At 41.0% G+C, this 15,658-nt stretch overlaps 1 protein-coding gene across 1 annotated transcript; it reads right to left on the minus strand.

Moving 5' to 3' along the window:
- Positions 1 to 4,029: 4,029 nt before the first annotated feature.
- Positions 4,030 to 14,639, minus strand: tada2a (transcriptional adaptor 2A). Its single transcript, XM_079224585.1, has 15 exons — positions 14,515 to 14,639; positions 13,901 to 14,007; positions 13,753 to 13,812; positions 13,584 to 13,675; positions 12,703 to 12,860; positions 12,094 to 12,182; positions 11,759 to 11,831; positions 11,599 to 11,662; positions 10,035 to 10,078; positions 7,778 to 7,888; positions 6,522 to 6,593; positions 6,060 to 6,192; positions 5,635 to 5,678; positions 5,190 to 5,269; positions 4,030 to 4,413 (listed from the first exon to the last, which is right to left on the minus strand). The coding sequence occupies exons 1-15, from the start codon at positions 14,537 to 14,539 to the stop codon at positions 4,228 to 4,230; spliced, it is 1,338 nt and encodes a 445-aa protein (XP_079080711.1). The 5' UTR covers positions 14,540 to 14,639; the 3' UTR covers positions 4,030 to 4,227.
- Between the last annotated feature and the right edge of the window lie 1,019 nt (positions 14,640 to 15,658).

The raw sequence follows: 15,658 nt of genomic DNA on the forward strand, positions 1-15,658 counted from the left end.
TAATGAGTTGATTATCTCTGAGAAAGTAAACCAAAGACACACTGTAGATCTCCAACATGATCCCAGCTGGCTTGGAACACCAGACCTTTATTTCAGTCTGTGCTGATGTGTGAGACTGATGGTTGGTAAGGAGAATGGAAAGTGTTCTCTGGCCAGCAGTGGTGGAGATGCTAAACCAGGATGGAGGATGTGAGATGGGGGTCTAAATAAAGTCTGCTGCTGATCCCACAGGTGGTCCCGTGGCTCCAGCTATGACGGCTGTAAATAGACATGGGATCTAAGTGTTTGCTGTGGCAACACATGAGAGCAGCGAGGTGGCTGAGAGCAGCGTGGAGCCTCCCGTCGCTCTGATCAGTGATGCTCCGACATCAAACCAACACATTTGCTGCTGTGCAAAAGGAACGAGACCCCCCCCCCCACCCCCCCCACACACACACACACAGAGGATAGGAAACACAGTGGAGGCATCTTTTCCCTATATTATATCTTATTGAGAGCTGAATGGAATGGCTTGCCTTTTATTTGCTCCCTTTCTTCCATGTTAGTGAGTCAGTGAGAAAAAGCACGTACACAGATGGGTGGGGGGACGAGGGGAGCTCTGGTTAGTCACGACTCCTCTGCCCAGCAAATGAGCAACAGGGCGAATGTCGGCCGGTACCCTCCCTCCTCTCCCTCCCTCCTCTCCCTCCCTCCTCTCCCTCCATCCTCTTCCTCCCCTCCCTCCATCCTCTTCCTCCCCTCCCTCCATCCTCTTCCTCCTCTCTCCTCTCCCAGACTTCAGCGTACCTCAGACCTGGTTGCCACGGTAACCTCTTGTGTTGATGGGTTCACCACCACCGAGCAAGAGAGGCAAATTAAGATGGGCGAGTGCGGCTCGTATAGTGTGTGTCCTTTTAAAAGAGGGCTACAACAACACAGAGCAAAGATGTGGGAGACATCTTTTACACTTTTCCCTGAATAGCAGCAACTGTAAAATAAATAACACCAGAAGAGAAGCTTTTCTAAAGGAGATGTGGCTTTTTCTCTTTAATTTCCAAAAACAGGGTGGCATATTTTTGCCATTCTTATAAATTTGAGACTATGTCTATCTTAACACCGTCACCATGCAAATCATTAAACAGAGATTATTAACATATCTTAATGGAGATCCATCATTTTCTCTGGGTTTTGTTTGCTATCCTTCTTCTTCGTGTTCTATAAGTTTAAATGAAGGCAATTATTCAATCCTGATAAATGTATGTGATCCTGATTGTCAATCTTTCTTATAAAGACATAATTATTCAGTTTCCAATGCCTATTTGCAATTACAAAACAATGACAACCGAACGAAAAGCAACAAAAGTCAAATGTTGTTTTCAGCCAATAGCAGAACAGTGTTTGAGGCAAGAGGGCTTCCTCTCCTTAAATCATCAATAAAGTATTTTTGTTTTTGGGCACATAAACACCCACAAGACATGAGGACAAATGCCAAATAAAAGGAATCATTACAAAAACATGCGTTTGAGTCTCTCTCTCCGTGTGATGTTTGTTGGACCACCATCGATACACAAGGCATCAATTTACCTTCGCAGGGCGTCTAATCAGCAGAGAGCAGGAGGCATAGAGAGCAGTGTCTGAGAAGGAGTCCGGGTGGGCGGGTTGAGAAATGTTGCATCTCTGCACACATGCAGAGCGTTGACACCAACATCTGCTCCATCTGCTGCCCCTGCCACTACAGCATGGCCTCTACCTGGCAGAGAGAGGGCCATGCTACAACATGTGCTGGTGAAGCAGGTGAGCAGTCTGCTCAGCTGGAAAGACATGAAGATATTCTGGATGGTGAATCAATATGCATCCAGTGCAGGGCGGGGGGGCTAATTAGCTTGTGACTTGATGTCTGTCTTGTTGTCTGAAAGACACCTCCTGTCATCGGCCAGTGTTGTCTGCATTCACATCCCTCCATGAGTCGGTGGAGATACAAAGCGAGTCACAGACAGAGACACACGTCCTTCAAGAAAGAAAGAAAGCTGTCGCATCTAATGTAACACTCAATGGGGCAAAAATAAATATCAAGCAAGAGCTTGTGTAAAGCATATATATATATATATATATATATATATATATATATATATATATATATATATAAAATAAAAAAGCATATATGCAGCATGTAATAATCCAAAAGACATATAACCTTTGTGTAAACAAATAATTTACTCTTGAAGTTGATGGATAGATCGAAGCGAAAATGCAACAATGAAGAGCAGGAGAGAAAATAAGAAGACATTTTTAATTTATAAATGAATAATTAATAAATCGTCTGGGTCAGAACTCAAGCAACACTTGTAGTATCAAAAGCAATATCACTGTGGACTGAAGGTGGGCTTAATCACCTCTGATAAAGCAATGCATGTGATTGGTCAAATGCAACAGGACCATGTTACAAACTCCATATCCATATATGGGTGAATGTCATTGTGCTCAGCACACTATGAGGTCACTATTGGATGCAGTCTTCGCACTGTGACTGTGCATTTGGATGGCTGCTGTGCACATAATGTATTTGGTTGGATGCCTCTGTGTTTTTCTTCTGTGAATATTTTTACGATGATACATGTCTCACCTTAACCTTATTTCTGATTTGTAGACGTGTTGCTAGAGTTTGACCCTTTAAAACATGTTTCTCTTTTCAACGCACTTTGCAAGTAAAGGGACGTTGGGCCAGAAACGCCCACTCTACTATACATGTGCTGCGAGCCTGCGACCCAATAATCAAGCAAGATGCAGCTATTGTATTATATATTCAAGATCTCTTGAAAGACTACATGGTGGCTTCATTGTCAGTGATATGGAAGAGTTCTCAGTGGAATTTCCTTTAACACAAACCGAACCCCAACCGCCACTATTTGCAGGCATAAGAATGTACGCTTTAAACAGAAAATAAAAAAGGGAGAGAGGATGGATTAAAGCCTTGGTTGTTGAGGCTGGTTGGAGCCAAGTCTTGTGGCGTGAGAGGAAACCTGTATCCTGTGAAATGAGAGAAACGAGTAATTTAACTCTGCTACTTCTCGTTTGTTGTGGCGCAGTGACTTAATAAAGAAGCTGACTGCTTCCTGCCGGTGTCAGATCCATCACAGTTCTCCCACGTCGCACCGTGCACAGATGGAAACAGAGAGGATCGAGTCACTGATGCCACTAACTGTCTGCCACTGTGGCGCATCATTCAAAAATACCGACTAAAACATCAGTTTATCAATGATCAGGCTGAATGTGATGGCTCTACAATGAGATATATAGTATATGTAATCTGGAAACCTGTAGTGGCCATTTATAGAGAGGAACACATGATACATTCATTTATTCTACTGGTGTTTACATTTAAAACCGTTAGAGCGACAGAGAATCATTATATATCTTGTGAGTCCATAAAGTTGATCCATACACATCGACTCTCCTGCTTGCTTGCATCAGCTACATTGAGATTTTAAATATTTGTATTTTGCAAACAAAGTTTGCTTTAAAAACATTTGATTTCCCAATAATGTTCTAAGATGTTTCATACAATAAGTTTTTGTCTTGGCTTTACTAACACAAATGTGTATAGTTAATAGAGTTTGATTAGTTAAGTTTATGAGCAAATGTAGATAAAGGTTCTTGATAGAACTGCTCTAGTGAAAGTAAATGTATTATTGAAAACTTTATCCACCATACATGTTAAATTGTATGACTGCAATTAAATTGACTGAAGGACTATATGATTATAATTTGAATTAATTCACAAGAAAGGTACCAGTTGAACGTCCTCTGCCTTCCTTGTAATTAGTGCACAATTACAGCATTCTTGATACAAAATACATATCGATTTACAGTTAATCTAGAGTAAATTATGGGAAACCATGGGGCCAGTAAAATAAAGTTTTCCCAGACATGTTTGTCAAAGTACAGCCATTAATTCAGTGCAAGTAAAAATATCAGAGTACGCATCTTTTTTTTCATAAACATTTTATGACAGGAGAAATAAATACATCCTCATTTAGCATGAGCCCCTGTTCTTCTGACAGAGAATTATATGAGATTTTCCATTTTAATACATTTTAGACAAAACACACCGTACAAATGTTACAAAATTTCAAAAGGAGCAGCAACTATCTGAACCTCTAACATAACACAAGTTACAATGTTACAAGATTAGAAAACACATGAAACACTAACCACAATCCACCTCCTCTGAAGTCAAATGAAAGCTTTCTAGGCTTTAGTGATGTAGCCCTCCTTGATTAAGAAGTCGTAGATTTTGCGCGTCTTGTTGACGTCGATCTTGATGAGCGCTCGGGCCTGAGCCAGCCGCAGCCCGCCCTGCCGTCTGCACTCATTCAGCAGGGCTTGCTTGTACTCCAGATAGGCCCCCGGCACCAGCCGCACAACCTGGCATAACTACAAGCACAAAACAAATACAGCGGAGTAAGAGACATTGCAAAGCATATACAATGTTTTATTTAAGGCCTCAGTATGCTTAAAAGAAAGTGCTGCGTCTGAAACCCTGCTAGAACAGCGGGAGCTTGAGACCAGAATCAGACCATTTGTATGCAGAAATAGGCCAGGTGTGTGGAAGTGTCCGCCACGTTGGTCCAGACCGAAATAACTATTGTGGTAATGACATTCTGTATTCATATTCATGATCCCCAGAGGAGGAATCGTACTGACTTCTGGTGATCCTCTTGACTTTTCAATTCGTGCCACGAGTAATTTGAATTAGTTCAATACTTTGGTTTATGAGCCAAAACAACTGCTGATGTAAGCATACTAACACACTAAATTACGATGGTGAACATGGTTAACATGATACCTTCAACACATCAGCATGGTAGCATTGTGAGCACGTTAGTATACCGATGGAACATTTAGCTCCGTGTGCAGCCTCACAGAGCTGGTAACACGGCAGTGGACAGGCTAAACGAACTATGACCCTCATTAAACCACCAGAATACATAATAAACCACTAGAATACATGATAAATATGTTAACATATCTCCCACTATTAGTTGCCTGATCCTCCCTTAAATGCATTTGGGATAAGATGCTTTGCGTACAAGTATAATCCATTTTGCTTTTAGAAGTATTCGGGCGACACATGAGACAACCTCCTTCACTTGAAGCATACTGCAGTCTTTACGTATGGCCCATTAGGCTTAGATAAGGGAAAGGCGTACCTCTTTCTCCCGCTCGTTGAGTTTCTCCGTCCCCGGCAGCCCGGTCAGATTGAGAGGAGGAGCGCTCCGCCTACCTGTTGCTGTGGAGCAGAAATTCAACAACAGTCAAACAGACAGTCAGCACCGCGGTGTTAGTCTGCACTACAAATAACATAACAGCAGACTGACTGTGTGCAGTTAATTACTCTGCTTGGAGGCGAAGAAATATTTACGATGAGCAAATTGTTTAAATATAGCCGCATGGGAGTGTGCTTCTCATTTGTGCTTTGGAGGTTAAGTAAAGGCCGCTAATGGGAAAAACTGCAAGATAAATATGCACATAGGGGCCAATGTTTAGAGTGTACTTATGGAGGAGCTTCTGCAGTAATGTGACTGTGCCTGGGGGCCATGCAGAGGCAAACGAGAGGAGGGAGTACAGACGGAAAGGCGGAGAGAAGCTGCGTACCTGACACTGTGATTGTTGTGACAGCTGGAGTGATGCCAGCGTCTCTGAAATCAGAAAGTCAAGTGATAGCATCTCTTATTTATACACACAAACGTCCCACTTACACACAGCGTCTCTGGGATCTGTTCACTATTCTCGACACACTTGAATCATCATCCAAAAAACATGAATCATCGCATACAAGATTATTATTTTTTTTATTGGTGGAATAATTAGTGGTTTCCACCCAAAGAGCAACGATCATTAAAAAGACTAAAAATACCAAAGAGACTGAGGTCTAAGGAGGCTGCACAGCAACATAAGCGTATGCTCTATTCGTCTCAGAGCGGCTGTGTGCGAGTGTGATGACGGAGGTCGGCGTCTCCGAGGAGTGTGCCTTCAGCAGCCCTTCTACTACCCGCTGAGTAACAAGCAGAGCGTCTCACATTGCAGCCTGTTTGCTGAGCCACTGCTGGCAGGCTCTGCCATCCTGGATGTACTGCAGCACGTCACACAACATGGTCCGCTTCCGCCGCTCCTCCTCCCGCATCCGCTTTGCCCGCTCGTACACCTTGGCACCTGGGAGTTGGTTACACACAGAGGTCAGCAGAGACATCAAGGGGTTCAGGGTGGTGACTAATACTCTCAAGGTGATGACGGGCCGTTTCCAGGTGGGACGACGGCTTAATTTACTGAAATCATTCATGATGTAAACGGGAATATTCAAGTCTTTTAATAATTCTGTCAGCAATTCTCTGATATCATTCAGCTGATATTGCAGCTCAAAAAACTCCAAATAAAGACATCTGCTCAAATCTGAATATAAATACACTTCCCCTGCTTACGCATGAAACTTTTAAAATTAAGTTTTGTTGAACAGAGGAATGAAAAGGTCAAACTAAACTCACTGCAGAAAGATTTGATCCCTGCCTTTCTGTACTCCTGCAGCCTGCGGATCTCTCTCCTCAGCTCAAACTCCACTGCAAGGAAAAAAAGAGAGAAAGGCAAATCTGAACATACTCTTTCAAAGATGGAGACTTGAACCACAGCTAAAGTCTCAACACTTCATACAACATCATGAATAAGCATTTTTGCTTGACTCAGATGATTCATGAGAAGTGCAAAGTCCAAGCCATCAATATGCATACATGCTTAGTGTGCATATTGTTTCAGTAAAAATAAATAAATTGGGAAACATGCTTTTTTGCTCACTGGAGCAGCCGGTTAGCTGAGCTCAGCACAGAGGCCGGTGTCCAAATGGTAACCTTCAATTTGCTAAACTCTCTCGATGGTTGAGGTGAGGCATTGACCTCAAAAGCAAAAAGTAAGGATCGGTCTTTGGGGAGTGAGTTTCGCGTTTCAGCAGATGTAGGGTGAGGGTTGTTGCAGCTTAGTGGTCAGTTTCTGCTCGTTCAGCTGTCTGCCAAACAATTTCAATGTTTGGGTTACTCTGAACACGACTTCCTCAGACACAGTTAGAGACTAGCTGGTGAACAAAGTGGAGCATTTAGCAGCTAAAGACCCAGATATTTCCCTCAAGAGTTGGTAGAGACCCGGGAATATTAGACTTTCATGTATTAGATGGAAACAGAAACAAAGCCTCAACTTGTTTTCGCAGCCTCCCAAGTGTTCAAAGAAAATACAATGATTGCAGTTTTACTCTGTATATAGAAGACCAAAATAGGAAAACAACAATTTGCCGTTCTGCAATGCTAAGCTTATCAGCTGCTGGCTGAAGCCTTATTTTAATGGACAGATATACGAGAGGTATCAATCTTTCATCCAACTATCCACTAGAAAACAATCAGGCATACATCCCAAAATGGCAAACTTTTACTTTTAGGAAAAAACTGAATAAATTAGTTCAGAAACATAATTCTTTAACGGATGTGTTCGACAGCACTCTTCACCAGCATCAAAACTCCAAATGAAAGAATATCTTGTTAAAAAAAGTCTACAACAATTGAAGCTGTTCTGGTGATAGTGGAACATCATCTTACTCAGACACTTCATGTTGGTTTTTCCCTCTATTCTGTCACCATTGTACATAAAACTATACTGGGAATCTATGAAGCGAAATGGGCACTTTGAAAAGGACTGGTTAAATGACTTCTGTGTTTGTGCCTTTCAGAGCCCATCCATGTGTACTCGGCCAGATACTAACGTGCATGACTTTCAATGAATTTGTCGTGTTCAATGGGTCCAACCACTCTGGCGAATCGTCTCATGACGTCATACAGCTCCTGCACCTCCTTTGGGTAACATCGCTCCAGCACTGAGAGAGAGAGGGAGGAAAGAAGTGAGTGGGCAGAAGACACAAACAAATATAACAGGAATAATGAAAGAAAAATCCATCCGCTTAGATACTTTTGCACATCGCTGGTTGATGCGATTTATTTGTGCATTTGAGGAAGTGCAGCAATTTAATTTTTGTTTGCCTGATTTCACACAAACTGCACCGTCTACTTTATCACCTGAATCAACACTGGATTTAAATGCATGTAAATAATATTTAACTAGTATCTATTATCAAAGTCATGCTGTGGCTGAACTCATAATGATCTTGTGAAGCTGCCGTGTGGAGATGTACAGAACAGACTGTATGGATCTGTACATTTTAGTTTCCTCCTGGTATCATTGCACACTATGCACTGTACAAATAACACATCACACAGAACTCCACTTCCTCTGTAAACTCTGCTGTATACATTGTTGTTAAGCCAACGGCTATTGACTCGCCTTAGCTGTCTGTCAGCGCATCAGACTGCATGTCTGGGTTATGACCAGACGGCACAGAGCAGGATGCTGGTCGACTGACAGCTCACTCTTTAACAGAAAAAAACTGCAATCCTCCTTTTAACAAAAGTATTCAGCCATGCTGTAAGTAGAGTGCAGTTTTGAGCAAAATGTCAACATGCTCAAACCCTGTTCATTAGTATATGAACACGTCATCTTTATACCCATTTGTTTCTATTGAACACCTTTAATTCTAACCTAATTTACATTGATTTATTTTGATGTACTGAAACCTGCACCAAAGCAAAATCCATGTCAACACATACTTAGTAAATCAAATTTGTTTCTAAAGATGTGATTTCTTATTGAACAATTATTGAACATTGGTACAGAATGGAATCTCTAAATAAAACACTGCTGTTGGACTCTCATCTTGATATATGAAATCATCAAGTTATCCAACAGAAATTCAAGCTTCATTGATAATTGCTGCCATTTAGTCAGAGTGTTGGTCAGAGCCAAGGTTTCTAAATTAAGTTTTGTTTGAGATTTTTTTTCTTCTCCTTTTACTAATTCAAAGCCTGATTTAAGAGCACAACAAGAACAAGTATTAAACCCACAGATCAAATCAACCTCACTGCTTTAAAAAAGCAACGGGTAACTGACCATTTGACGCTACACTCATACTGTACACTTTCTCTGAAGAGCTTGTTGTGTTTGTCTCAAAGTGTTGCTGAGTAAAGTGTCAGAGCCAGTGTGCGTGCATGCAAGTCACGACCTGACACAAAACAGTGGACACACAGAACAATGTTGGAGACACCAAGCCCAGACTTCTGGACGCAAAAACACTGACTGCAAACAGGACAACACCGACTTGAAGCATTTACTGTAACACGCCCACACAGGACATCAGACAGGCCGCTGCCCTAAACACAACAAAAGTGCTCCATCTGCCCCCAGCACTTACTGAGACACGATACCGTGAGCCTCCAGGGCTTGGATACTGCCTCCATTATCGCATGCGACACACACACACACACACACACACACTCTTTGACAGTCTCCATGACAACCAGTCTGCAGCTCTACAGCTACTCTGACTTCCCCTTTGTCTTGAAAGACTGGGGAGATAAGGGACTGGAGGGAGGAAACCAGGGAGGAGGGCTAACTGGAGGGCGCATAAATATAACATGAGGGGAGAACTCTTCTGCTCCCAAACCACAGACAATTTCACAGAGCAACACGTGGAGATGTAACGATGGGCTGTATGGTCGGACGTAGTCAGAAAGAAACAAATATAGGCCCTTTGCTTTCCATCTGACCTCTGGTGCAAATACTGAGCTTGCAGTTTAAATCCAACCTTTGACAAGTGGATCAATAAAAGAAGAGCCCTGCATTTCATTCATTATGGCAGCAGTGGTCACCACACAGGGATCTATTCTTAGCGAAGCAATCATGCCGAGGCACACGGGCAAGCAGGCTATTTGCAACCTCGATCATAAATACAAACTTCATCAGTTGCCACACTTAAGCTCGGTGGGGGGCCACAGAGGTTAACGGTGGTTATTACGCTGCAGTTGTTTGGATGCAGCCATAGAAACCGTAAGCAGCGATTTGGCCGCTAGATATCAGATGCCTCCCTGAGTTGCTATGAATACAGCCGAGAGTTTCACAAGAGGACTTACTCTGGAATTTCCGCAGGTTGATCAGTCCGTGGTCTCGGATAACCCTGCAGGAAATCAAAATGTAAATTTATTATTTTTGCAAGTTAATATTTTGATTGCTGTGTCTCTGCGACATCTAGCCTGGCATTTACCCATATGCAATAATCTTGGCTGGTACGGTCTATTAAGTCATCGTGGCATTGAAGACCCGAAAAATACACCCGTCTTGTACACAGCAGTTCGGTGACACGTGTTCAATAAGAGGAACGAGGAGGGCGCTATAACACACGCCATTCCACCGTGCTTGGCGAGCACAAACTCGTTAAAGGTTATTTAGTGATGATCCATTACAGCGAGGATTGCTTGCGGATGTCAAAGAATAACAGCTAATAGGCTGAAGGAGGAGATTCTCTAGAAAGAGTACCAACTGACTAAGACCTTCAAATGCAAATGATTTATTTCATAGAAAACTAACAAGGCCACTGGGGGTGCAACTACCCATTACTTTTCATCACTCCTCTTCAAACTGTATTTTTTGTTTGGCCAACTGTCCAAAACCTATGCTAATTAACAACACCATCAGGTACACTTGACAAAACCTTTTGCAGTCCAATACAACAGGCTTTCAATAATATTCCTTCATGAAGGTTATAATGTTCAGTATTTGATTAAACTAAACTGAAATTAAACTGTATGATTGTTTTGAAGGACGTATTTTGTGGTGCTGTTGAGATGGAACATGTTTTACTGTTCCATTATTTAGTCTACCCTTATTGATATAAATGTGATTTTTTTTTTCTTTGATCAACTAATTGTTTCAGATCTGAAGACAAATGCACGCGAGAGCAAAAGGTGTCATATAAAGTCACTAAAGGCATTTTAGAGTCTTATAGGCAGGCATTAGTGTTTCTCTGAAATCATACATATTCTGTGGGTTTTTAAACATTTAACAAACATTTGCAGTGAGGACAAAAGCTGAACAAAATGTCAGTTTGACATGCACGGCATTCACTGGAAAACAGACACATTTCCAAAGACATTCCAGCTTTGAATAGAAGTAAACCTTAAGAAGAGGGTTGAGTCTTTTGACACTACAAGCATCACATCAACGCTGCCGTGCGATGCCTTTGCCATCATAATGAACACCGGTGACGTGAGACCTTTCTGCTTGCACCAGAATGACTCCCTGAAGCTTGTAATGATAGCCTGAAAATATAATATAGCTTAAATATGCAATTAGAATCACTCGGCTGAATAATTCCAGTCTCCCAGGACTCGTGTCTTTAAAGCGCTTATAACAAAATCATAATACAGTTTAGAAATTATGAATATTTTAGCATTTGAATTAATAAGAAGAAGGTACAGATAGCAGTTCAAAATTGTTTGCCTTGTACGTTTTAATTTAGTATGAAATGCATTCATTCAGCCTGAAAGCATACAAATAATCTGGAGGGAATGAGGCTTCAAAAAGGTCAGTGTAGATAGAAGCTTAAAGTGCCATCTACTGACAGACAGGGGTCATTACATAATGCCAAACACATAAATACTGATTATTCATCATTTAATGGAGAGAAAAATGACCTACTTTTTCCTTCGCTGTCTCTCTCTTAGTCTTGAATGATAAATATCAACAACTGAAAGCTTGAGTGCTGAAATAAAACAATACACATGAGTAAAAGTTCACCTTCAATTTCCAAAATGAAAAACAAGTTCATAAAAAAGATCTCTATTTAGATTCTACACACCACGTAGGATGTCTGAATCATCATCCACAAAGTCGATGTCTTTCAAGTCCCATTCTGCATAGTTGTCAAACTCCTACCAGGACAGTGAAAAAATAATTTTCATAAGCTAGAGGTTTGAACTCAATGATCAATGAAGCAATGATCCCAGGTGTGCTCATATTCAAAAACAATTTATGAGCTAAAGCAAACGTGGGGAGACAACAATAAGAGCATGAGTCACGGTTTCAATATCATTGTAATGAGCCATCTCGTGGCCATTTCTGTTCTTTATTCATGTTGACAGGCTATGTTAGCACATAGATGATAAAGCACAATACGACTGTATCCCCTCTTACCTCCATGAAGTCTGCTCTGGCGGGCATGTATCCGGCCATATCTCGAGACAGCACAGAGTCAAATGTAGGCCGTGGAGGATCATCAGTGGCTGGAAAATCAGAGCGATACAGTACATGCAACATTTGAGCATTTCCTTTGTGTTGTGTATGAAAACAAGAAATCCGCCTCCTGCAAACTCCTTAGAAGACTTGATTTTTGAATACGTAGCAGTCATAAGAAATATCAGAAATGTGAAGAGACAGTGAAATGTTTGTTGAGCTCCCAAACGTTGTGACATATGGAGACCTTGAGACCTTGAGAAACTGAGACAAGTTCCTGACTCACCAACTCCTTCTGTCCAACTGGTCAGTAGGTATCAGACTTCCAATTTTTGTCATCTCTTTTCAGTTACTAAATGAAAATCATTATTCTGGCTGATCTGAAGGCTATCCATATATAGCTTAATATTAAAAGGCATACAGGGCTAATGGCTGGGAGGTGGCAACACATAACTAAACAGACTAATATTAAATGTCGGTTACTGAACTAGTCTGATTTTGTTGCGTCTTATTCTTGCTGCAACATTAGTGAAGACAACAACAAAGAAGGCAGATAATGTGGATACTGACGTTTGAATGGAATGGCGCCCTCTGCAAAGCGCGAGTCTTTTGTCTTCCGGAGGCTGAGCAAGGTGGAGGAGAATAGCGGATTATGGATGAAATTCTTCATATAGTGGCTCTCGCATTCCTCCTTGGTTTTAGTGCGCATCTGATATGCCACATCCTGCCTGCAGGAGACAAATAGCACAAATAAAAAATATTGTGTGCAACAATAGCTCAAAGAAAGGTATATGCCTAAATCCACCAATATTATATACGCGTCACACAGTACAGTACGGTTGAAATATGTTTTAGTCATCCAAATAAAAACCGGAAAGGCTTTTCTCTCGAGGTTTCAAAGAATGGAATCCAGCCCAATAAATCCTTGTTTTCATGAAAAGCCCATCACGCTCTACAGACTTATTGTACCTAAACAGCATTTGTTCAAAGACCAATTTCATGATGAAAAGTCTCGAAGGATTATCATTTGCTAGCTTTTCAATCGGGAGCAGCTAACAGGAATCGAAAATTCACATTTTGGCCCAAAAGCTAAACATTATATATTCCACGTCAGCGAACAGCTGTAGTTGCAAATGTCCCTGCTTTGGGACTAATAAAGGATTATCTTATCTTATCAAGCCACATGATAACAATATGCAAGTGATTGTCTCCACATGGTGAAATATCTTACATTACATCAAACAAGTCATACAAAAAACAGTCTTAAAATTCAGTCACAATTTGAGTACAATACAACTTAAAATTGGGGGGAAATATGAGGGAGGATTGAATATCCAGACAAACATAGACTGTTAGGTAAAGATACCTTTCAGCCTCAACAAGCCTTTATCTTGGTATCAACACTTTGACCAACATCCCGACTTACAAGCTCCAAGTGACAAATCTCTCACCAGTTTCCAAAGCCACAGTCCATGACTGCTTCCAGCAGGGCCATCTCTTCCTGTGCCGTCCACCCAGGATCCAGCACAGGGAAGTCCGATGTCTGTATAGGGAGGAAAGAGTGAGAACAAATATTGAGTGCGTGTCTGAATGTGCAAAATCTACTTTTATTTTACTCACCATGATTTCATATTTGTGATCACTCTCGTGCTTCTTGTATTCAAATCCTTTGGTGAAACACTGAAATAAAAATAAATAAAAATGTAATTTCATTCTGTGAATAAACAAGAGCACTAACAACATGTACGTACATTTGGCATGTGCTCACCTGGAGGCAGAGTAAAAAAGGCGACGGTCCACATTCTGCACACTTTATGTAAGGCTCAGTTAGAAAAGACGAGCAGCCTCTGCATGGTGGTTTATCAAAAGGATCATCTGAAACGAACACGATTAGTCTTTAATCACCACGACTAACAAGACAAACACCAGCTACCTGCTCACCTCCAGACTAGACAAGGCTGCTAGTGCAGTGGTTAAACTAACTAAACCTCACCACCTCCAGACTAGACGAGGCTGTTAATGGTCAAACTAACTACACCTGATCACCTCTTCGGCTGTAAACAAACGGTACAGTTAGCCTTCATGCTAGCTGTGCTGACGCTGCTTATGAAGCTAAACTAGTTTGGTTTAACGATCTCAGCTTCATATCTATCGTGTCTGGAAGTTAACCGACAGTACATCACACGATACATGTTGTTATTGCAACAACGTGTATTCAAAGACTGGCAAGTGTGCTGAAATGTAAACACAGCTATATGTGCTAATGCTAGCGAGGCGATGCTAGCTACAGTGCAGCCGATGCACTAATCCTCAAATAAGAGACATTTTCCGAGAAAAGCTGCAGCAGTTACACTCAGATAGAATAATACTATCCATACTTACTCCCAAAAGATGCCAGGCGGTCCATAAGACAACAGTTTTAACAAAACTAATACCACAATGAATGTTTTCTTCTTTTTCTTCTTCTTTTTCTTTCAATTTAAAGGTAGCTGATGTCCTCAGTGTTACATCACTGCCACCTGGAGGAAGTGAATTGTGCCGTTCACATTGCTGTGTCCTATATTCTTTATTTAGTTATTACCTCGCTTTTCTATTTCTTCTCACAGTACCCCCTCTATTTAAATGTAAATGGATCCCCCTCTTCTGATCCCAGCACAGTGGCCACAATCTATTTTGCCCTTATTTATCATAATCATCAAAAATGATAATAAAAAGTCAAGTTTCCTTCTTTTGAAAATGGTCATATTCATAATTCAGAATAGTATAGGATTTACCACGTTAGGTCCTACTTTTACCTCTCTCTCAGGCTAAATACACAGTACTACGTTTCCGCTTTGAACGGTATATCTTTTGCTATGTGTTTGCCTAGCGTCCACACTACTCCGGAGTTTTAGAGTCCCTAAAATTAAGTCAATGTGTTCTGTTTTTTTATTTCCCAACATTCAGGAGAAAACAATTTGTGAGCCTCTGTTGCAGTGTCACACTCCTTTATTAAAGTAGGATTCCATCAAATTACTGCAGGACCTTATACTAATATAATAGTGTGCTTTTTAAATGCTTCTGTTCTGTCGTTTTAGTATATTTAGAAAAAGTAATATAAATTCAAAAACTTGAGCTTAAAAAACGGTAAATTTTAATTGAATTGTGTGAAGTTTATTATGTCAATCTTAATTCAACATATAAAGAGACGGTGGCCTTTCTCCATTCTACCACAAGGTGTTGATCTTGCACTGTTTCTGTTAAGAAAACAATAAATGCCTTGAAAGTCTCCCTTTGTCTTTCTCTGAGCACAGACCACCACCTGAGCCTTCTACAGGCCAATGCATGTTAAATTGAATAATGGACAAACAGATTTTTTCCCCATCCTGAAATCCACCCCATTACAGAATGACTTGCCTTGAAAAAAGTTCACTCTGATGTAATAAATATCTGATTCCTGATATTTCCCAGTGCCTTCATGGGTCCAGCTTTGGCCCCTGAATCAAATACAACTCCTAATCCTCAATGACACACATGGTGACTGCAT

The sequence above is a fragment of the Taurulus bubalis genome (assembly GCF_910589615.1).
Source record: "Taurulus bubalis genome assembly, chromosome: 10".
In the NCBI taxonomy this organism is placed as follows: Eukaryota; Metazoa; Chordata; class Actinopteri; order Perciformes; family Cottidae; genus Taurulus; species Taurulus bubalis.